The sequence below is a fragment of the Lithobates pipiens genome, unplaced genomic scaffold (assembly GCF_037356315.1).
Source record: "Lithobates pipiens isolate NorthernLeopardFrog02 unplaced genomic scaffold, aLitPip1_a1.2 Scaffold_22, whole genome shotgun sequence".
Taxonomy (NCBI): Eukaryota; Metazoa; Chordata; class Amphibia; order Anura; family Ranidae; genus Lithobates; species Lithobates pipiens.
In genome coordinates this window covers 23,209,774-23,235,008 of record NW_027507784.1, presented here as the reverse complement: position 1 = coordinate 23,235,008, position 25,235 = coordinate 23,209,774, and the positions used below count along the sequence as shown (strand labels likewise).

The window sequence follows — 25,235 nt, the reverse complement described above, 5'->3', positions numbered from 1 at the left end:
CTAAGCATGCTGGGGTTTTTTGTAGAGGTCTTAATGAGCCCACTTACTTCAGCTGGGCTCATTAACTCTTCCCCTATAGGATTCCCAGCACTCCCCTCTAGTTGTACAAGTCCGCATAAAGCCTGAATCTAGGACATACATATTTTCCATCCTGGATACAACCAGGTGATTTTACCTGCCTGCTGCCACAGTGGCCAGAGTTCAGATTAAGGGCTAGATTCACATATGCATGATGTGAGAGCACAAATATATACTGTATTTTCTGGCGTATAAGACTACCTTTTACACTTAAAAAAAATGCCCAAAAATTGGGGGTCGTCTTATACGCTGGGTATACAATGCTGCCCGATGGATGTCAGCCCCCAAATGTCTGCTAATACTGTATGTGGCTTCAGCTACAAATAGTATACGCCGCTGAGCCAATCCCGGCGAGCGATTGTATTCTATTAATGAATACAGAGCCTGCTTGGATTGGAGTAACAACCTCTGCCAATCCGAGCAGTAGCCTGCTCGGATTGGCTTTGAGAGAGAGGGAGAGAGGCAAGGGCTGATGATGCTACAGCCTCTTCCAATCCAAGCAGGCGTTGTATTCATTAAAAGAATACACCGCTCACCATACTTCCCTGGGTAAATCCATTCACTGATCTCCTACTACTATACATCCTGCTGTTTGCCTTTGAGGTCCCAGGCACCCAAGAGGGACAGGTAAATCTGGGACATATGACAGGGGGGTTATTAAATGCATTTTGCTGGACAATTCCCATAGAATGTAACCCAAAAGTGGTATAGGTTTGGTTAGTGAAAAATTCTACTTTCCATAGTTGTGGCATTCAATAGATCTCTGTTTGTGTTATTATTGTTTGATTTACTTTATCACATATCACAGCATGGCGAATGAGTAGTTGGCATTCTTGCTTTGTGTTTTTTAATGGTTCTAATGTTTTTTTTTTTTTAAATAGTGTTGCCTCAGAAGGGGGGGGTAGTCTTATACCGTGAGTATTGCCCAAAACCTATGTTTTCACTTGAAAAATAGGGGGTCGTCTTATACGCCCAGTCGCCTTATACGCCGGCAAATACGTTATATATTTTTTGTGCATAATACAAATATCAATAATACAATAAAAATATATTACTGATCCTAGCGCTCAATGAAAAAAAAACGACCAATATCTCTAAAACAGCAGCTGCTCTTAATCATATGTCAAATCTTTAAATATATGTAGCAATACAATTTCAACTATAGTTATAAACAGCATTACCACATTAACAGCGCTAATAATTAACTAATTAATTAAAAAACCCATGTGAAAAAATTCATACACACTACTGAAGCTTATACAGTTAAAAAAGTAGTATAGTATAGTTCATAGAGTCCCCAAGAACGCAGTTCATAAAGTGCGAGAAGTGCTCCAGAATCCCACAAAGTTTATAGGAAATCCTTTCAGCGAATCCACACAACACCAAACAGGCAGAAGAAACCTCATGCTCTGTGTGACCCCCTTTGGTTGTGCACTTACCCCCTCAAGGGTTAATATCAGGCGCTTCACAAATCACCCATTGTATTACTCAAACAGGTTGCCAGAGAATAAATGCAGGTACGTGCCCATCAAAATTATTCCTCAGCTGAAGGTTCACTCTCACCAGGATCTCATTTATAATTCAAATGGTCATGCGAAAAACACAAACACAAGAGGATCCATAGTGTAACCTGTTTAATAATTAAATCGCACGCCACACACAATAAAAATCTGCTTACAATGTAAACACTTGACTCTTTACATAAAACATCATTCGTATGTGTCCAGCTACGATAGGTTAAGACTCACCGATACACCGCTGAAGTTCATTAACAGGCAGTGGCGGTGAGTCCCAGGAAAACCTACGATAGCATGCAGACACAGGACAGTTGCATAGTCACGCCCTTACGCGTTTTGTCATCATGTCTTCATCAGCGGGCGTGGCTATGCAGATCAGCAGGTCCATTATATCGAGATACAGCAGGGCAGCAGAACACTCCTACGCCTCAATCACAATCTGAGCGCAGCAAAAGAAATCCAATGGTGTGCACTTACAATATCAGTTACCATGTAACACCAATAAGATTATACTTATAAAACATATTTAAAAGGCTACGGCGAGTACGTCCCCTCTACCAGACTGGTCACTAACGCTACACAGTGACAGCCAATATTCCAAGGCTAGTCACAAACACCACACAGCGACAGTCACCAATCCGAGAAAACCAGGGGAACTACTAGGCTCATAACCATCCTCAAATTGATATCTAAAAAAAAAAATTCATATTACATACAGTAATCACTTATTTCATATTAAAGAATCCATCACAGATAATTACATATAAAATTACAATATTAGATTCATAAAACGACAATAGAGTTTAATAAATCAGCCTATAAACCTGCAATAATAAATGGTTATAAATCAAGGATACCCAAAAATAAGAAAGGCGCATTATATTATAGACTCCTACTAACAATACTAAAAAACCTTCTTGGAATTAATTGATTAGAACACCTCTGCATTCTCTTGAGGAGATAATACTAATAATGGGAAATGATATCCACACATCATTACCAAGGATAATATCTATATCCACCGGGGCACATAATTTGAGTGCATGTGAAACGCACATCTATAAATTCAGATTGCGGTGTCCACACACATCGCAACCTGTGTATGAGATTCGCAGACACTCTATTCTCGCCTACACAATCCCTGCATTATGCGGCTAAAGATAAAAATAAAATAAAAGAAAATGAAATGAAATAAAACGAAATATAAATAAATGTAAAAAAAAATAAAAATAAAAAATTAATAATCACTAATGAAACAATTTAGGTCAAGTTATATATTCATTCCATTCAGACTTAAAGTTTTGACAGTTCTCGTACGATATTACTACCCCTCCAAGCCGGGTGAATCTTATCGATTCCCCAGAATTTCAGACCACTAGGGTCCCTACCATGCTTTTGTCTGAAATGGAGGGAAACACTGTGATCCTTATAGCCAATTGAGATGTTATAAATATGCTCAGAGACCCTCTTTGTTATGCCACGTACACACGGTCGGAGAATCCGTCGGAATGTGTCCTATCGGACCGTGTCGTCAGATAATCCGACTGTGTATGGTATGCATCGTATTGATTTCGTCCGAATCTCCGTCGGACCCAATTTTCCAACATGTTGGAAATATTTCCCGACCAACTGGGCCGGTCGGACATATTCCGATCATGTGTAGAGAATTTTGATCAGGCCAAGTGCCACGCATGCTCAGATCAAATTCCTACATCAAAGCTATTGGCTACTAGCCTGAACGTAGTCCCGTCATAACGAAATTACGTCATCACGTTCTGAAAGATCGGATTTTTCACCAACTTGGCCCAACCGTGTGTATGCAACAGTTTCGGACAAGATCCGACAGCCAAAATCCGACGGGCAAAATCCGACGGATTTGGTTGTGGAAATCTCCAACCGTGTGTACAGGGGCTAAGAGTTCTTTTAGTTCTACCGATGTACATTTACCCACATGGGCACTCCAAAGCGTACACAACGTGGGTAGACATGCACAAAATAAATTCTTTTATCTCAAAATCTCTTGCATTGGCTGTAGATCTAAATCGACTCAAACCCCTCAGGTGGGTATGGACTTGCCGACAAGATTTACATTTACGGCATAAATACCTGCCCGATCCCAAAACATCTGTGGGCGGGCAGGAGGGTCTAGTTCTTTTTTTACCACGTCCTTTAATACACGATCCAACCTCAAAATGTCCCAATGTTTCTTAAAAATAGCCTCAACCTTCTTATACTGTTCATGGAAGGTGCTAATGAAGCCCCATTCCTGTTTCGTATCCTGTGCTCTCACCTTTGGCTGGAGACATACTTCCTGAGGGGTGTCTATTACCTCCTTTATAACTCGATCCAAACGTTCAGGATCGCACCCCCTTTTCCAAAAACCTGTTCTTAACCATTTGTGCCTGCACAAGATAGTCAGTATCTCAGGAACAATTTCCGCAACAAACATGCAGGAATTGGCCCTTAGGGATATTCCGTAGCCATAAGGGGTGATGACCACTATTGATAGGAATATAACTATTCCGGTCAGTTGGTTTGAAATAGGCCATAGACTGGAGGGAACTTTGTCCCTTCATTATCATTATGTCCAAATAATGTATAGTTTCATTACTCCAACTGAACTCAAGTTTCACATTATTTCTAAATAATATCAAATCAAATAATTAATATCAAATAATTATTTCTAATATTGTAGAGGTTAACCCCCTACAATAAAAAAAACACATAACGTCACACATAACCCCTACACTGCCCCCTAGTGGTTAACTCCTTCACTACCAGTGTCATTTACACAGGAATCAGTGCATTTAAATAGCACTGATTGCTGTATAAATGACAATGGTTCCAAAAATGTCCGATGTGTCCGTCATAATGTCGCAGTCACAATAAAAATCGCTGATCGCCGCCATTACTAGTAAAAAAATATATATTAATAAAAATGCTATAAAACTATCCCCTATTTTGTAAATGCTATAACTTTTGCACAAACCAATCAATAATCGCTAATTGCGATTTTTTTTTTTACTAAAAATATGTAGAAGAATACGTATCGGTATAAACTGAGGAAAAAATATGTTTTTTTTATATATTTTTGGGGGATATTTATTATAGCAAAAAGTCAAAAATAGTGCATTTTTTTTTCAAAATTGTCTCTTTATTTTTGTTTATAGCACAAAAAATAAAAACTGCAGAGGTGATCAAATACCGCCTAAAGAAAGCTCTATTTGTGGGAAAAAAAAGGACGTCAGTTTTGTTTGGGAGCCACGTCGCACGACCACGCAATTGTCAGTTAAAGCGACGCAGTGCCGAATCGCAAAAAGTGCTCCGGTCTTTGGCCTGCAAAATGGTCCGGGGCTGAAGCGGTTAAATAGCGCTATATCAAAATGCATGAAACGTTGTTACCATGCATTCTTTCTTGCTTGATTTTGCACACTTTAGCAAGGTGAATTGGGGTGGAGATAACAATTAATGGCACTGCAGTCCTGCAAAAAAAAAAATGCAAATTTTTTGTGTGGCACGAGAAACCGTGCGATTTTCAATGCGATCCTACAATGCGCACGTGTGAATGGAACATAACGGTGATCAGTCTATGTGTAGCCTTGCCAAGAACGGCCATTAATCATCTTCTTGTCTTTGTTTTATTAACAGGGAGTGTAGTTTCATATGGGACCCTCCAGGAGGTCATGGTTCCTCTAATAGACCGCAATACATGTCAAACAATGTATCGCAATGCAGGAGGTAGCATCACCATCCAGTATGATCAGATCTGTGCCGGCTACAAGGAAGGGGGGAAGGATTCCTGCCAGGTGAGTGACACCAAGACCATTCCAACATGGCTCAGCATTAGGATCTCTTTACAGGAAGTGGAAGCAATGAATGACATTAGTTAAAGTCTATTTTTTTTTTTTATAAAAAAAAGAGGTTATTTTTTTCCTTCTCTGCTACCCGGTAACAACAAGGAGGAAGCCGTCACATTTCTCAGTGGTAGTAATACCAATGCTAAATATTTCACTTCACAGCTGGAGGTTAATTTGGCAAAACCCCTATTTATTCAGCCAAACACCTATTCATTCGGGCATTTGTACAAATTTCCCCATTGGCTGCACACAGTGCGGAAGTCTCCCACATCGTATTTTCCCTGCTGGTCGATTGTTATTAGTCTAAATTCTCATGGTCAAGTGGTCTTAGCCCTTGTACACACGGTCGGACATTCCGACGGAAAATGTCCGATCGGACCGCGTTGTCGGATAATACGACCGTGTGTGGGCTCCATCAGACTGCTTCCGTCGGAATATCCGACGGACAAAGTTTTAGAGCTGGGCTATAAATCTTTCAGACAACATACAATTGTGTGTAGAGAATTCCGATCGGACAAAGTGCCACGCATGCTCAGATCAAATTCCTAGACCAAAGCTATTGGCTACTAGCCTGAACGTAGTCCCATCCTAACGAAATAACGTCATCACGTTACGAACGATCGGATTTTCCGACAACTTTGTCCGACCGTGTGTATGCAACACAAGTTTCGGACAAAATCCGTCGCCCTGCCATCGTGTGGGCACCGCCGGCGGCACGGGGGATACCCGCGATCGTCTCAGGGGACGGCTGAACGAGGAGATGCCATTGTAAACAGCATCTCCCCGTTCTGCCTAGCAACAACTGACACTAATCTCTGCTCCATGTGATTGGAGCAGAGATCAGTGTTCACTAAAACAAAGCCCAGCCCCCCACAGTTAGTAACACACCCCTAGGAACACTTAACCCCCTACACCCTCTGGTTAACCCCTTCACTGCCAGCGTCATTTACACAGGAATCACTGCATTTATATAGCACTGATTGCTGTATAAATGACAGGTCCTAAAAATGTGTCAAAAATGTCCGATGTGTCCGCCATAATGTCGCAGTCACAATAAAAATCGCTGATCGCCGCCACTACTAGTAAAAAAAAAAATTATTAATAAAAATGTCATAAAACTATCCCCTATTTTGTAAACGCTATAACTTTTGCTCAAACCAATCAATAATCGCTTATTGCGATTTTCTTTTTACCAAAAATATGTAGAAGAATAGGTATCGGCCTAAACTGAGGAAAAAAATAGTTTTTTATATATTTTTGGAGGATATTTATTATAACAAAAAGTAAAAAATAATGTGTTTTTTTTCAAAATTGTCGCTTTATTTTTGTTTATAGCGCAAAGAATAAAAACCACAGGGGTGATCAAATACCACCAAAAGAAAGCTCTATTTGTGGGAAAAAAAAGGACGTCAATTTTGTTTGGGAGCCACGTCGCACGACCGCGCAATTGTCAGTTAAAGCGACGCAGTGCCGAATCGCAAAAAGTGGTCTGGTCTTAAGCCAGCAAAATGGTCTGGGGCTGAAAGTGGTTAAGATACACTTAGCCCTTGTACACACAGTCGGAGATTCCGACAACCAAATCCGTCGGATTTTGTCCATCGGGTTTTGTCCGACACTGTTGCATACACACGGTCGGACAAAGTTGTCGGAAAATCCGATCTTTCAGAACGTGATGACGTTTTTCATTACGACGGGACTACGTTCAGGCTAGTAGCCAATAGCTTTGATGTAGGAATTTGATCTGAGCATGCGTGGCACTTTGTCCGAACGGAATTCTCTACACATGATCGGAGTATGTCCGATCGGAGCATTTTGTCAGAAAATATTTCCGGCAAGTTGGAAAATTTGGTCCAACAGATATTCCGACGGAAACAGTCTGATGCATACCACACACAGTCGGAATATCTGTCAAAACTCTCCGATCGGACACATTCCGTCGGAATCTCCAATCGTGTGTACAAGGACTAACACTGTCCATTCAAAAGAACAAAAGAACAATTTGAGAACACGAAGAAACGAAATTATGAACGGGCAAGGAAACTAAATTACGAACACACGAATGAAAATACGAATATACAAAATTATGAACAGACAAAGGATTGAAAATACGAAATGTAAATCATTCGTTATAGATGTAATTTTCTTTCTTTTACTGTTTCGAAGTTTCGTATTCTCACGTGTTCGTTATTTTGCTTATTTGCAATTTCATAATTTTCGCATTTTGGTTCTTTCAGCTATTCGGATGTTCGAATTGATCCGAATGTACGAATACTAAGAAATTCATACGGAAATCCATTGATTATGAACCGAATCGCACATGTCTATTACAAACCCATTGACCATTTACATAACACTCTCCCACACCCCATCCCCCCCCCCCATCCTATTCCTTTGACTTTATCACTAAGTACAAAAATATCAAAAAGTAGGACCTTCACATTTAACACCCGTGCCCTCCCCATGCTCTGTGGTTCCATCTGCTGACCCATCATAACTGTGCTGGGTAGGGATGTAGAAATTGACTAGAGGAACCACAGAGCAGGGCAGGGGACCAATCATATGACACACCTGTAAGTATATTCGATGTGAAAAGGCCATTGCTCCACAATCAGAAGAACGTATGGCAGGGTGGGTGAGCGTAACTCCTCTTTCTTTGCAGGTCCTGATTTTTTACCTTTTTTTTTTTTTACTTGCCAATAAAGTTGTTATAAGAAAATGAAAATTTACTTGGTTGCAACTTCTCAAACGTTTTGGTGCAGTGCCAATTCTGTACTCATTTACTGTAACTAATTTGTGTAATTATACATTCATGGAAAGACTGAAACATTTTCTTGATTCATCCTGAACAGATAGACGTTGGTGCAGCTGATGATTATTGATGTCTTACAGGGTGACTCAGGAGGACCTCTGGTGTGTAAGGTCCAGGGTGTATGGTACCAGGTTGGAATTGTGAGTTCAGGAATAGGCTGCGCCTACCCCAACTACCCCGGGGTTTACACACTGGTGACAAGCTACCAAGACTGGATCAGCAGGAACCTGGACGTTACTTTCAATTATGTGTCAAATATCCCTAAACCAACGAGGACATGTGGAGGAAGTCCTTCACTAACATCCAGTTTTTCGCACCATCTCTGGATGATCCTTGTCCCAACTATTCTTCTGCTGACACTAATATAACCAAAAAACTGCCATCTCTGCTGATGTGGACAGGCATGGAGATCGTATACTTTGCATAGAATACACCAAATCGTATGGAGGGAAGAATCCCCAAAATGTGTTTGAGCTCACACATGATTGGATGTGTTAAGTAAATAACATGGACTAAGTAAAAAAAAAATTCACTTTACAAAATTAGCATGATCTACACCAGGGGTGCCCAACCAGTGGCCCAGGGGCCACATGTGGCCCGCAGAGCCCTCTGTTATGGCCCGTGACCTCCTTCTGTGGGATGGCAGATTGACAAGGCCAGATCATAGGTTGCAGACCCGCCATCCCAGAGCATCTGTGTTGTTAATGAAGCTGGCAAAGCAAGCAGCTGTGGCGCAGAGCTGTATAAGCTGATGCTTCCTGTGTAGCACAGTCTCTTGCCACAGGCGGAGTGATAACAAATGCACTCTGCCGGGGACAGCAAGAGCAGGCGATATCCGAATGGAAGACTGTTATTAAAGGTCAATTTATTACTAAAATTGCAGTGTATATATAGACATATCTGTGCATTGGTTACTGGGCTGCTTTCAAACTGATCCGCCGGTGCAGTGCACTTTCAGTTTACCTGCACTGAGGCATAGACTTCTGTTATTACCTTTGGTGATCTTTCAGAAAGTGCTCCACACCTACAGGATATAATAGAAGTCTATGGCAAAGTGTAGCTAACCAGCAGGAAAGACACAGGTGCACTGCGCTGCGTTAGTGTGAAAGGCCCCTTTCACACAATCGGTCCAACTCAGTCGAACCCTCCATTCACCTCTATGAAACGGCAGATGTAAACAGATTTGTGTCCTTTTACTCCTGCCTACCTCCAATCTGATTTGTTAAAAATAAACAAAAAAAAACAGAAGGGGATCGACCCCCTCTTGCCAGGGCAGATCGGATCGGAGGACCCATAGAGTAGAGTGGGCTGTGTCCGTGTCCACTCTGCATGGACCTGTCATTTGCCTGCTCTGCTCATTGTGGCCCACGACCGGTTACCAAGTCGCTTAAGTGGCCCTCGCTCTTCAAAAGGTTGGGCACCCCTGATCTACACCTTTAATAAATCACCCACGCTGTCTTCTATTGCCAAGATGTGAAGAAAAATTTAAGTTTAATGAAAATACGGAGGCAATTGTTAAAACTGAGGGGCTCCTTATAGCCTATCCAAAGTCAAGGACTTCGGCATACAATGGCATATATGCAAATTAGCAGTCCTTGGATGTGGTGGCTAAGTTATGGCTAGGTGTTAAGACAACAGAACATCTCCCCCTCTCATCATGTTCACTGGGGGAGGGGGATTCCCGAACACTCCAGAACTTTAGTTTTGTTTCCTATCCTTCTGGCTGCTAAGATATCTATAGCCCATGTAGAGGAACAGAAAAACTCTGGATAGCCGCACTCTGGATCAGATAAAATAAGTAATGCCTTTATTGTTTCCACGCAAAAAAATCTTCACATCATACAGATCACAACAGCAAAGGGATAAGGAAAATAGAGCAAAAACTGACGCGTTTCACGCTTTTCACGCTGAAATTAGCGCTTATTCATAGCTCATCTATAGCCCATGCATGGGAAACCCTGATGATAAATGATGCAACCGATAAAATCAAAACATCGTAGATCATGCTTCACAAAAAACTGCCCAGCATTCGATCAGACAAACTAGCCAAATTTGAAAGAGTCTGGAACCCCTGGATTTGATACTTTCAGTCACTAATCTAAGAGGACGGGTCAAGCCGTACATTCCTCTTTTTTTTGTATTTACTTTTCACTTGTCATCTTCTCCTCCCCCCCCCCTTATATTTTCTTATATTCGTAGCTCTTCTTATATAATGTGCATGATTGATTGATTGCACTTGACTATACTGCTATAATCAATTATGTCGCGTACACACGACCGGTCTTTCCGGCAGAAAAGGCCAGACGGAATCATTTCATCGGATATTCAGATCGTGTGTGGCCTTCATCAGACTTTTTTTCTTCCAAAACTATAACGGACCTAGAAATAGAACATGTTTTAAATCTTTCCGATGGAATCATTTCCTATCGGGAAAACAGTTTGCCCTTGTACACGCGGTCGGAGATTCCGACAACCAAATCCGTCGGATTTTGTCCAACGGATCTTGTCCGAAACTGTTGCATACACATACGGTCGGACAAAGTTGTCGGAAAATCCTATCTTTCAGAACGTGATGACGTAATTTCATTACGATGGGACTACGTTCAGGCTAGTAGCCAATAGCTTTGATGTAGGAATTTGATCTGAGCATGCGTGGCACTTTGTCCGATCGTAATTCTCTACACATGATCGGAGTATGTCCGATCGGAGCATTTTGTCAGAAAATATTTCCGGCAAGTTGGAAAATTTGGTCCGACGGATATTCCGACGGAAACAGTCCGATGCAGACCACACACAGTCAGAATATCCGACAAAACGCTCCGATCTGACACATTGCGACGGAATCTCCGACCATGTGTACAAGGGCTTAGTCTGTGTGCTGGTCCGACAGACCAAAAATTACGCAAGGGCAGCTATTGGCTACTGGCTATTGAACTTCCTTTTCTAGTCCTGCCGTACGTCATCGTGTTTGAAACGGAATTTGGTGTGATCATGTGTAGGCAAGTCCGTTTGGTCGGAACTCCATCTGAAAGACCGTCAGAGTTTATTCTGATGGAAAGTCCAGTCGTGTGTACGCGGCATTAGGGTATTTTTTTTACCAAATTTTATTTATGGAAGTTTGCAATATGCATACGGTTGTCTTAAACTGCTTCCTACCTTCTTTAGAGGTGGTAGACCCACAAGCTGTCCATTTTCTGTTCAATGCTACTTGATCTTTTAACAAGGAGAAGAAAGAAGGATTTTTGGGACTTTAAATGAGGTGCAATGGGCCGTTCGGGTCCCTTCCTCCATCCCGGTTCAAGGGGCGGGGCTTTACATGAGGCACACGGAAGCAGATAAATAAGTTTGGTAAAAGACAGCTTTTAATTGGTTCACATTGTCATATATTTTCATATTTAATTTGAATACATTATGTTATATATCAATATTTGTATATTTCATTAGAACCTATTATTGCACAGTAGTATACATTCCAACAAGGAAATAACATTTGTTTACAAATACATGGAGTAATTAATGCATATTGACACACATCGCAGTTGATACCTATACAGGTTAGTGACCCACTGAAGTGTCACTTAAAGTGGTTGTAAACCCTTACAAACCACTTTGACCTACAGGTAAGCCTAGATTAAGACTTACCTGTAGGTCAAAGAAATATATTTGCCCGAAGACAGGCACCGCTGTCTACGGCGCAATCGCACTGAGCGCAGCTTCGTCAATGACAATCGGCACCCGTGAACATGAGTGACGTCATCGCGGTGGAGCTGCGAGACCCCACCGAGAAGATGGATGCGCCGGACTACAGGGGACAGCGGTGACTTCGCTGGCTCCTGTGTCAGGCAAGTGACACATAATGGGCTACTATGCGATGCGATGCGATGCATAGTAGTCCATTATGCTTTACCTTTGCAGGGAATGAAAGAGGAAGTAAACTCATCAGGGTTTACTTCCTCTTTAATAGAGATGAAAAGAAATAAAAATAGGTAAAAAAGGAACGTCCGTACAAAGTTGATGATTAGAATCACAGACCAGCCAAAAAATGCCAAAAACGGGAGCTGAGGGGGGCGTAACAGGGTGATAGTAGCCAACACAAACAGCGCCCCAAGTGGGTCAAAGAGTATGAAGTGTTTAGCTGAATGGGGTGGCTGATTGGGGCACCTCTGTAAAAAAAAAAAAAAAAAAAAATTCTGTAAAAAAAAATTATGACAAAAACAATATAAAAAGGTGTAAAAAATTGTGTTGAAAAATGTTGAACACTGTGAAAAGGTAAAGCACAAAAAGAAAGAGGAGAGAGAAAAAAAATCGAAATGGAGGCAAAGGTATGAAAAATAGAAGGAAACGGAACAAAGATTAGTGAAAGAGCAGATGATTTGTGAGTGGAGAAAAAAGAGTAAGTACCCGTTGCAAAATGGATAGGAACAAGAATGCCATGGTGCATAATGTCCCAGGAAGAAGAGTGGTATCTATGTGCGAGACCCAACAAGGGGAGAGGCTCATATAGGGCGCGCCGCCACAACTTGATCTTGTGTTCATTTATTTTCCTTTTCTTTTTTTTTTCTTTTTTTTTTTTTGGTCTATTTGCCTCCCTTTTTATGTATATCTTTATAATATGGCCTCCATAGCACAATCCTGGTGGGCAGAGGGGACGACAATTTTGCTCTTAGCACGTGGGTCATGCCTGTCCATTATTTGAAACCTGTACTAGGTCTAGTTTTTGGTTATCAATATTTCCTTACTAGAAATCGTACGGATGCACCTATGCTCTTGTATATATGTTTGTATCTGATAAAAAAGAAAAGGAGTAACACACTACCAAAAGGTTAGAGAGTGCTGCTCACCCCTAAATCATGGTTGAAAAAAGAAACGAAAAGAAAGATATCCCCTGTAGTGGCGTTTTCTGGCAGCAAAGCAATATCTGTAATGCAGGTGAAAATACTGAGTAGAAATTAAGCTACTGAGTAAAAAGGGAATTTTATAAATGTTTATTATTACATAAAAGAAATATAGAGGTATAAATGACACAGTAGTCAAAAAATGAACTCCACTGGACAGTTAAAAAAATATAGTATAAGAATTGGATATACATATATAGACAAGATTATTTTATCACATGAACACTGTGCAATAGTATAAACAGTGGAGATGTGACACTGACGCGTTTCGACCCCGACGTGGGGTCTTCTTCAGAGGAATTGTCTACAATGGAAAGAAAAAAAAAATTATGAATACATATACAGAAAATTATTTATCACAGTATACTGTAAACAGTTAAATAGATATAAATATAAATATTTGGAATCACAACATAATATAATTACCAATTGATGTACATCCGAAGCAGTGAAAACGCAAATTATATGACACATGTGGATAGGGTCATTGCCACTACTTTCTCTTTTTTTTTTTTTTTTTTCTTTTTTGACTACTGTGTCATTTATACCTCTATATTTCTTTTATGTAATAATAAACATTTATAAAATTCCCTTTTTACTCAGTAGCTTAATTTCTACTCTACTACTTTTCACCTGCATTACAGATATTGCTTTGCTGCCAGAAAACCCCACTACAGGGGATATCTTTCTTTTCGTTTTTCAAATATGTTTGTATGTTACCCAAAAACATTGAATCAGAAATATTTTTTCCCATTGGAAGATTTCCCCTCTATTTTAGTTGAGGTAACAACTGAAAATTTGGGATTTTACCATACTCTACCAGTATCCACTCAAACGAATAGAGAGGGGAAATCTTCCCTCAGCTGGGAGACAACAGTAAAAAAAAAAAAACAAAAAAAAAAAAACATAGGAGCTGGTCTAATCCTTCTACACTTATTGAAAACTAGAATTAAATTATATAGATTTTGGATTCCTTAGATGTCTCCTGTCATTTAATTGGCTGGCTGATGAATTGATTAAGTAATGATTATTTGGTTTTGTTTATTTAATTGGATTAATAGGATGAATGCCTTTTTTAGTACTTAATTAGAGACCATTATTTTTTTTATTATTGTGTTTTTACTAAAAGTAAATGAAACGTAATCTGCCTGAATTTTGGCTTCTATCATCTATATGCTAAGACTTTAAAAAAATAAATAAAACTGGTGTATTTTCATTCGTTATCTTATATTAAATGCAGTGATGTCATCACTATGTCTATGTGCCAAATTAGGTTTGCCGTGCTAAAAATCAATAAAATATAATGTGACAATATATAAAAATATGAAACAGATCAAATGGGTGAAAAGGTAAGTCCCATGTGATAAGAGTCCATTATAACACCTCATGAAAGTTCCAAATATGAAGGCTCCAATGCTTTTATACGACTACAACAAGTACATTGAATATGAATAAAAAGTGGGAAAAATATTGTGCTACTATAAAAAAACTTCTAAAGGTGAAAATAAAAAATAAAATGAGCAGCCACTAAAAGTGAGATACACACTGAATAAAATGAAGAAGGATGTAGCAGTGCTAAACCATATGAATAAACACAATATATACATATATATATATATATATATATATATATATATATATATATATATATATATATATATGGACTAACAACCAAATATGAGGAATTGCTGTGTGGTTACACCATGGAATATATCAGTAATTATTATATTTTAAATAATGGAAAAAACAAAGGAAAAGGGTATTTTTGTGGCACTTGGTTATTGTAAACAAAGCAGCAGAGAGAGAGCAAAACATAAAAAATAAAAGCAGTTATTTTATTTTCATATGTTAAAAATTAATATCTTAATGTGTTAAATTAATATCTACTTATACAAAAATGACATATAGTGACTGGTCCACATAATGAACAGGTAGAGAGTGCTTGTGCTTGATTATCCCGACATGTTTCGCAAAAGCTTCTTCAGGGGATACACAAACTAGTGATAACAATATCAAAAACAAGAATTAATTACAAACAATACATAGTACAATTTTTATAATTATTACAAAAGTATTACATTGTTTGTAATAATTATAAAAATTGTACTATGTATTGTTTGTAATTAATTCTTGTTTTTGATATTGTTATCACTAGTTTGTGTATCCCCTGAAGAAGCTTTTGCGAAACATGTCGGGATAATCAAGCACTCTCTACCTGCTCATTATGTGGACCAGTCACTATATGTCATTTTTGTATAAGTAGATATTAATTTAACACATGTCATGTGTTAATTTTTAACATATGAAAATAAATTAATTGCTTTTATTTTTTATGTTTTGCTCTCTCTCTCTGCTGCTCTGTTTACAATAACCAAGTGCCGCAAAAATCCCCTTTTCCTTTGGTTTTTCCATTATTTAAAATATTCTAATTGGGATGAGGTGCTTTCTCTCTTGGTGATGATGGAGGTTAGAATCAAAAAAAAATTTCAAACCAGTAATTATTAATAAAATGTCCCAAAGTGGATATCATAAGTGAATTATGGAAAAAACGTCCAACAGTGATAATTGTGTTAAACGAAGTCCATAAACACATATGTGCATAGGTAGATAATATTCAGCGATGAGTTCCACCACCACAGAAAATGTGCCAACAAGGATTGCATGCTTACCACAAGGCAAGCTAGATAAGCTTGCGGCTAATTACCCAGCCAGGGCCTTTATCCGGGTGGTTCTGAAACGATAACTCCAGATGGTCAATATGGTGGAGGAGATATAACCAGCAAATGGTCGGGATAACTCGATCGATCAGGAACCATGGAGGAGTAGCCAAATGTTACCCAAAAGGAACTCACCATAGCGTAAATCTGGTAACATACCATTTAATAAAGAAGAAAAATACACTTATAGCAATAAGATCATAAAACAAAAAATTACCGGCCGGTTTGTGAACGCCCGTCCGCTTAGACAGATAAAACACGATGACGTCAGCACATCAACTCCTCCCTATGTGCGTTTCGTCATATAATGATTTAGTCTTGGGGCATGGGCAACGCACTGACGCATGAGTATAGATGACAAGCCAAAACGCGAATCACCCTAGTGCGACTCCACCATAAGGTAAAAAGTGTCTTCTTAGTAGAAATTGTGTATTCTTAATCAAAAGAGTCAAAAGCTCTGTGTAAATAAATATCACTTGGGATAGAAACCATTCACTCCTTTTCTCCTCTCCAGTAAGTTTGCTCCTCTGAGCTTTAGGTGGTTTCAGCAACAGGAAGCTCCAATGCCCTGAACTGGCCACAGATCGTTTGAAGAAAGCAGAGGAAGAGAAAATTGTTGTGTAGGATGGAGTTAAAGGGCTGCCACTGTGGGGAGAAGACTCCTATTTCTGTACAACAAATTTCCACCAATGGCCGAGCTCACATCGGGAGGCTATGTATCATTCTATACAATGCAGGCAGATCATGGCTGTGATATTTTCAGGAAGCCTCTTGCCTCAGTACAACTTTCAAGAACCCTTAGCCATGACACCTTGATATGACACCTTTAAAATGCAAAATTTCTTTAAAAGGGGTGACCTAAAACTGCTTATGTAGTGGCACATATGTAGAATGTGTACTACACCAGCACTGAAAAAGTTCCCAAAAATGCTTTACAAAGCACTTTACAAAGAAAAAAAATATTAAATAAATGACATTTCTGTGCCAACTTGTTCTTCTTTGTAAAAATAAAACACATGGAACAAATTCAAATTCAAGTCCATCAAGTTCAACGGAAGGCCAAAAAAATACATTCAGTTATTCCATACTCAGAACCTTTATTCACAGTTGTGTAGCATATGTGCAAAATGGCCAAAAAAAAAATGGCGTTGTGTTTGTAGGGTCATCCATTATTATTGGCACCCCAAGCACAGCAACTGTGATGCGCATTTTCACACACAAAATAAGGCAGCAATTACAACAAACCACGTGGTTAAAAAGATACTAGAACTTCTTAGCCACGATGGTCACACGTAGGGCAGCCTATTGAAAAGAATGGGTTTACGCATGTGCAAAAATGTGCATATGCGCGACAAGCTACAGTAGTGTGAAAGGGGCTTTAAAAGCATGATCCAAATTTCTCTAGCTGAGGAAAAATGTGTCCTGATGGCCAAACCAATGCTGTATCCTGGCCTAGGCCGACAAGGCCCAGTTCTAGGGCAGCACGGAAAGAGTCCCCGCCAGCTTACACTGTTAGTGTAGCACCAAGCTTATGGAACAGACTGGGCTGAGAGGCAAATTAGTCTAGTGGCCCCATAAAGCGTCCGCACTGATTCCGGTATGCGGGCAGATGACATTCCGCAACTATGGGGGGGGAGGGGAGGCACCGCTTCTAATTTTGATTGTCCTATCATCCTGGACCACAAACCTTCCTCACTGTGCCATATGTTTTCTGCTGCACCATTGGCATGGTTATATCTTCTTAGTGCTCTCCATAAAATTATCAGAAATTTGTGCTTACAGTAGAACTATAGGCAACACTTTTTTTTTTTTTTTTTTTTCATTTTGGATAGAGTAAGGGAGGGTTATAGCCCCTGTCAGTTTATTTTTTACCATCCCTGTCCCATTGCAGAGATTTCCCATCACTTCCTGCCCCATAGCCAAACAGGAAGTGAGTGGAAATCTATGCAAATTAAGGGAATCCTTTGCCCCCCCCAGGCGCCAGCATAAACTCATAAACTCGTAAACTTGAGGGCGGGACTTAAAAAGCAAGGGGTGTGGCCTTAACAGGAAGGGGTGGGTCATATATAAATTACGGGGTGCACAAGTTTAGTCAGGCCTGGGGCAGCACCAAACCACCTAAATACACTACAGGGCCAAAGGCATTAAAATATTCCCTGGATCAACAATCTGCAGTACAAATATGTATGAATAATAATAGCCAGTTATATTATTTTGTGTATTGAGAAATATATTCTGAATTTTGTTACGCAATCTACAGAGTTGGCTAGAACCAGAACTTGGAGAACTTTTCTGCTCTTACTGTAAAGAGCAAAAGATCTAGCTGCAGTATTTCCACAGTTTCTTGGTGTTATAACCAATTAATATTAATAAACAGAGAAAACCAGATTTTTTTTTAAAGCACCTCATAGACATTTTTTTCTTTTTTAATAAAAAAGTCAGTTGTTTGAATACTCTGTACAGTAAATAAACATGGAGTATCAAGGCATTTTGGGCCAATGTTACATTACTACACCATATATACACCCCCCCCCCCCCTTATTGCCACTGCTCAGGTAACATAATGTACAGTATAAACCTCTATGAATAAGCTACTTGGGGGTGAAACATGTTGGAGGCGTGGCTTACGGCAGGGACTTGTGTCAGGGAGCCTGTTTCTTTGAATAAGACCCCTTTCACACCGAGCCACCTAGGGCATCAGCGTTAAAGCGACGCTATTTTTACACAGAGCTTGGGGGGTGCAGTTTTCTTTTAAACCTTTATAAGCATTGAAGGTTTTGCTATATGGAAATGCAGGACATGTATTCAGGTTCTGGTTCCTCAGAGACCCAGGTTAGGTTTGACTCAATGAAGTGCTTCTTCAGCAGCAGTTAGAATGGAGGTAAGATCTATAATAAATTATGAAATGCGATGTAATAATCCAAGCTATATTAATAAAGTTTTATAGTATAATTATCATTTATACAACACACAACATGGTAGCATTATTTCATACCCTAAGACACTGGAGGCTTTTTTTTTTCATTTGGGAGGGTGGTTGTTTTCCGTTCCCCCCCAAAAAAACACCCTGATGGCACCTACACTCCCTCGCTGTCTGCCGGTCGGTCTGGCACTTACCCCATCTAGATGGTGGGGGCAGTGGACATCGGGCAGCAGACATTGGGCAGTGGCTCCTATGTCCTCTCCTCCTCCTCGCTTCCGCCGCTCGTCTCTTCACCTCCTCCTAGGCTTCCAATAGGATCGTCTGTCCTTGTAATCATGTGGTGTGAGCTTGGTTCACATTCTATGAGCCCCAAGCCCACCCTATTTTGAAGCCTATTAGAGCCCCTGGCTCTAATCAGGTGCTTAAAAACCACACCCATCCCCCCCCCCCATTGGAATCCATGCATCCAGCATCCTGAAAGGGGCTGGACACATGGATAGGAGAGGCGGCACCCATGTGCCCTTCATGGGTGGACCTCCCCTGCCCTAAGAAATTACAGAGGCTGTCGTTTCACCATAGTAGGCACCAAAGGCACCGTCACTCATCACCCCTCCTAACCAGTGTCAGATACAGGAGCATCCAAGGGAGCTAAAGAGGAAGGGGAGGGGATTTACCCGCGGGCCCTCTTATTGTTAAAGGCGGCTTCCAGGTTCCAAGCTCCCATTGATTTCAATAGGGTTTGGGTTCAGCATCCAAAATGTCTGTGCTCCTGGCCGCATGGAAGTTCTAACAATTTTTTTCTGCATTGTTACATGTTCCCCAGGGCAGTGCTCTCCTCCACCCCTCCCCAATGCTGCTTTTTTATATCCCTTTTCCTATTAGCTCATAAATTTGCCAATTTTAATTTGACAGATTCTTCGCCCATTGATTTTAGTTTCGTTTGTTCTTATTGTAATAGGAGGTATTGTTGACCATCTTCATACCCTCCACACTCCTCCCCTGTACATACTGTCCACTGTCATACCCATCTGCACTCCTCTCCCTCCTGTACATACTGCCCACTGTTATACCCTCCACACTCCTCTCCTGTACATACTGCCCACTTTCATACCATCCACACTCCTCCCCTGTACTTACTGCCCACTGTCATACAATCTGCACTTCTCTCCTGTACATACTACCAACTGTCATACCCTCCACACTCTTCTCCTATAAATACTGCCCACTGTAACACCCTCCACACTCATTTCCTGTACATACTGCCCACTCTCATACCATCTACACTCCTTTCCCTCTTTTACATACTGACCACTGTCATACCCTTCACACTCTTCTCCTGTACATACTGCCCACTGGCATACCCTCCACACTCCTCTCCTGTACATACCACCCACTGTCATACCCTCCACACTCCTCTTCTGGGCATGCTCACCACTGTCATACCTTCCACACTCCTCTTCTGTACATACTACCCTCTGTCATACCCTCCACACTCCTCTCCTGTACATACTTTCCTCTGTCATACCCTCCACACTCCTCTCCTGTACATACTGCCCTCTGTCATACCATCTGCACACCTGCCCTGTACATACTGCCCACTATCATACCCTCAGAACTCCTCTCCTTTACATACTGCCCTCTGTCATACCATCTGCACTCCTCTCCTTTACATACTGTCCACTGTCATACCATCTGCACTCCTCTTCTGTACATACTGCCCTCTGTTATACCCTCCACACTCCTCTCCTGTACATACTGCCCACTGTCATACCATCTGCACTCCACTACTGCACATTCTGCCCACCTTCACAACCTCCACACTCCTTACCTGCATATACTGCCTACTGTCATTTCCAACCGCCCATTAATTTACAGGCAGCCTGTAAATTTCACCCCATTTTCGGGGTGTCCATGAATGTCCATTACGGTTAGCCAGTGCCCGTAAAAAAGATGGCTGCGGGCTGGCCATGCAACTGCGCATGAGCTGTTCCAAAGCCTGCAGGACTCGGGAAAGATCGTACAAAATTGGTTGGGCGTTGCATGCGCAGTAACGTAATGTCACCGCCTGGCACCATTTTTAAACAGAAACCACCACTTGTTCTTCTCGGTGGTTCAGCGGGGGGAGCACAACGGTGCAGAGAGGAGCCAGATGATGGGCTACAGGAGGACATTACTGGGGGGGGGTGAAGCTGGCTTGGTAGAGGAGGACACTGTGCCTGACTGTGACTGGAGAGATGAAAGGGACACAGTCACAGTGAGTGACAGAAAGCGGAAATTGTCACTGACTGATGTGGATACAGGTATAGTAATATGAAGGGGGACAGTGGAGGAAACAGCCTTTAACAATCTTCTGCCCGCAGCCTCTGACCATCTCCTACCCACAGCCTCTGACCATCTCCTGTTCCTGTATCCTGTCCACAGCCTCTGACCATCTCCTGTTCCTGTATCCTGTCCGCGGCCTCTGACCATCTCCTGCCCACAGCCTCTGACCATCTCCTGCCCGCAGCCTCTGACCATCTCCTACCCACAGCCTCTGACCATCTCCTGTTCCTGTATCCTGTCCACAGCCTCTGACCATCTCCTGTTCCTGTATCCTGCCCGCAGCCTCTGACCATCTCCTGTACCTGTATCCTGTCCGCAGCCTCTGACCATCTCCTGCCCGCAGCTTCTGACCATCTCCTGTTCCTGTATCCTGTCCACAGCCTCTGACCATCTTCTGTTCCTGTATCCTGCCCACAGCTTCTGACCAGCTCCTGTTCCTGTATCCTGTCCACAGCCTCTGACCAGCTACTGTTCCTGTATCCTGTCCACAGCCTCTGACCATCTCCTGTTCCTGTATCCTGTCTGCAGCTTCTGACCATCTCCTGTTCATGTATCCTGTCTGCAGCTTCTGACCATCTCCTGTTCATGTATCCTGTCCACAGCCTCTGACCATCTCCTGCCCACAGCCTCTGACCATCTCCTGTCCACAGCCTCTGACCATCTCCTGTTCCTGTATCCTGTCCGCAGCCTCTGACCATCTCCTGCCCACAGCCTCTGACTATCTCCTGCCCGCAGCCTCTGATCATCTCCTGTTCCTGTATCCTGCCCACAGCCTCTGACCATCTCCTGTTCCTGAACCCATCCCACAGCCTCTGACCATCTCCTGTTCCTGTATCCTGTCCGCAGCCTCTGACCATCTCCTGCCCGCAGCTTCTGACCATCTCCTGTTCCTGTATCCTGTCCACAGCCTCTGACCATCTTCTGTTCCTGTATCCTGCCCGCAGCTTCTGACCAGCTCCTGTTCCTGTATCCTGTCCACAGCCTCTGACCAGCTACTGTTCCTGTATCCTGTCCACAGCCTCTGACCATCTCCTGTTCCTGTATCCTGTCTGCAGCTTCTGACCATCTCCTGTTCATGTATCCTGTCTGCAGCTTCTGACCATCTCCTGTTCATGTATCCTGTCCACAGCCTCTGACCATCTCCTGCCCACAGCCTCTGACCATCTCCTGTCCACAGCCTCTGACCATCTCCTGTTCCTGTATCCTGTCTGCAGCTTCTGACCATCTCCTATTCCTGTTTCCTGTCCACAGCCTCTGATCATCTCTTGCCCACAGCCTTCTGACCATCTCCTGCCCGCAGCCTCTGACCATCTCCTGTTCCTGTATCCTGTCTACAGCCTCTGACCATCTCCTGCCCACAGCCTCTGACCATCTCCTGCCCACAGCCTCTGACCATCTCCTGTTCCTGTATCCTGTCCACAGCCTCTGACCATCTCCTGTTCCTGTATCCTGCCCGCAGCCTCTGACCATCTCCTGTATCTGTATCCTGTCCACAGCCTCTGACCATCTCCTGCCCACAGTCACCAGAGCCCCCCTTTATATCCGAGTTCCCCCTTAGATCATAATCTGCAGAGTTCCCCTTTACATAAGAGTTCCCTTTCACTGTAAGGGGGATCCCTGCAGACTCTGATGTAAGGGGGAAACCCAGTGCTGGCTGGGTTATAGTAACCCGACCTCCATATCAATGCAGAAATATGTTTTTTGACTTTTGTTTACCTTGAACACATTGCTAATAGCATTAACTATGTGTTTATAGTTCAAATATTTATACTTGCACTGTTTAGCACTGAAGACAGTCATTTTAGGTACTTTTTTGCAGCATCAAAAAAAATGTGGCTCTGCCAGTCATTTTCATGATTTTTGACAGTAAAAAATTGTTGCAGTTTGTAAATTTTGGCATCCTGCCAGTAAATTTCACTTCAGGGAGTTGGCAACACTGAGTTGCACACCTCTCCAGTGCATACACCCTGATCAAGCTCTTTGCACTTCTCTTGTATTTGTTGGCAGGTAGAAGCCCTTTCCTAGGCGGATATGAGATAGAAGAGGGTAGGAGGCCCGTGATATGCTCCCCAATAGGAATTGTTCACCCCCCCCCCCCTTTCTAAACAATACCAGGCCACATGCCTTTCACCATTGAGGATGGGGGTTGCCTTGCAAAGATTATTATGCCACATACACGCGGTTGAAATTTCCGCCAGCAAAAGACTGATGAGAGCTTTTCATCTGAAAATGCCACCGTGCGTATGCTCCATCGGAATTTTGCTGGCCAAATTTTTGCCAGCAAAAGACCGAGAGCATGTTCTCAATTTTTCAATTTTTTTCAATTTTTCAGACGGAAAAAGTTTCTATCAGAAATTCCGATCATGTGTATGCAGTTCCGACGTGCAAAAACTCACGCATGCTCAGCTTCAACTACAAGATGGAAGCTATTGGCTACTGGCTATTGAACTTCCTTTTTCTAGTCCCGTCATATGCATTGTATTACATCACCGCATTCTTGACGGTCGGAATTTGGTGTGACCGTGTGTATGCAATACAGCTTGAGCGAAATCCCGTGGGAATTCCGTCGGGAAAACCATCAGAGCTTTTTCCGACCAACATTCCGATCGTGTGCGTGAGCATTACTCATTCCCCTGTAAATTGAAAATGTACTGTAAATAAATGTTTCATTTCATTGGCAGAGGATTTGGACTTTTTCATTACCACAACTACTTATGGCACGTGGATCCCCAGATTTCTATCATAGATTCCACGAACCCGTGTTCAAGAGAGCCATTTGTACTAGGCATGTGCAGAACAGAAAAATCTGTTTCGTTTTGTATATATTCATTATGTTACTAATTTTTTTTAATTTCGGAATTCGTTTAGTATGGTTTTGGAATTCGTTAAATTTAGTTTAGCATTAGATACATTTTGTTTAATTTATTAATTTTCTAACATCTGAAGAATAGCTGATTCTTAAGCAGCAGGCTGGGAAGCCTACCGCACCACCAAACCCCAAAAAAAAGAAAGAGAAAACCTCCGGCCTACTCCTCCGTCTGACATTTCTTATATATGTAAGGGGCTGAGTCCCATGATGATGTTAGTGGGTGACACCGCCCCCTTGTGACATCACCGACTGGGGCATGCTGGGTCGATGATGTCACAAGGGGTAGGGTCACCCGCTGACTTCATCGGGTGACTTTGCCCCTTAGCTACATAAGAAATGTCAGACGGAGGAGCAGGAAGTCTGTTGGAAGCATTTGACGAGACCGGAGGTTTTTTTTTTTCCTTTTTTTCATATTCGGCGTTGCAGTGGGCAGCATGAGATGGGTTTACATTGGGGAACATTGTTCTTTATTTTTTAATAAAGGAATTGCAAAAAACTTGCTTATTGTCTTTATTCACTTTTTAGACATATTTGGTAAATGGGTAGGGTACTATGTACCCCATACTCATTCACATTGAGGGAGGTGGGATCTAGATCAAACTCTGATAAGCACCCTGCCTGCAGACCCCCACATCCACCAGCCATGGTTGTGGGGATGAGTCTCTTGTCCCCGTCAACATAGGGACAAGGTGCTTTGCCCCCCCGAAAAGCACCCATTCCTCCATGTTGAGGTCATGCCCACATGTGTGGAGGGGTGCTTTTAAAAAAATTGGCGTGGGGTTCCCCTTACAATTCCATTAGATTCCATACATTTCAGCTGTCAATGGAGAAGCCAACTGACAGCTGATGACTCATCGGTTGTTAAGGACACAGCAGCCAGCTTCCCAACCCGCTACTTAACAGCTAGCTATTCATAGTTACATAGTAGGTGAGGTCAAAAAAAGACACAAGTCTATCAGCTCCAACCTATGTGTATGATTATATGTCAGTATTACCTTGTATATCCCTGTATGTTGCGGTCGTTCAGGTGCTTATATAACCGTTTTTGTAAACTATCGATGCTCCCCGCTGAGACCACCGCCTGTGGAAAGGAATTCCACATCCTTGCCGCTCTTACAGTAAAGTACCCTCTACGTAGTTTAAGGTTAAACCTCTTTTCTTCTAATTTTAATGAGTGGTAAGGTGTCTTGTTAAACGCCCTCCTGTGAAAAGGTTTTCTCCCTATTGTGGGGTCACCAGTACGGTGTT

General features: G+C 41.9%; 2 protein-coding genes across 3 annotated transcripts in view; both read left to right on the top strand.

Annotated features, from left to right (window-relative positions):
- LOC143925171 (transmembrane protease serine 9-like) overlaps positions 1–8,725 on the top strand; it is a 122,522-nt gene extending 113,797 nt beyond the window's left edge. The window contains exons 10-11 of the mRNA XM_077449784.1: positions 5,244–5,401; positions 8,342–8,725. Coding sequence (XP_077305910.1) covers positions 5,244–5,401; positions 8,342–8,629 — 446 coding nt within the window. The 3' untranslated portion in view covers positions 8,630–8,725. The remainder of the gene's footprint in view (positions 1–5,243; positions 5,402–8,341) is intronic.
- LOC143923419 (serine protease 33-like) overlaps positions 1–25,235 on the top strand; it is a 200,118-nt gene that overhangs the window by 147,639 nt on the left and 27,244 nt on the right. The gene's annotated exons all lie outside the window — the stretch shown is intronic.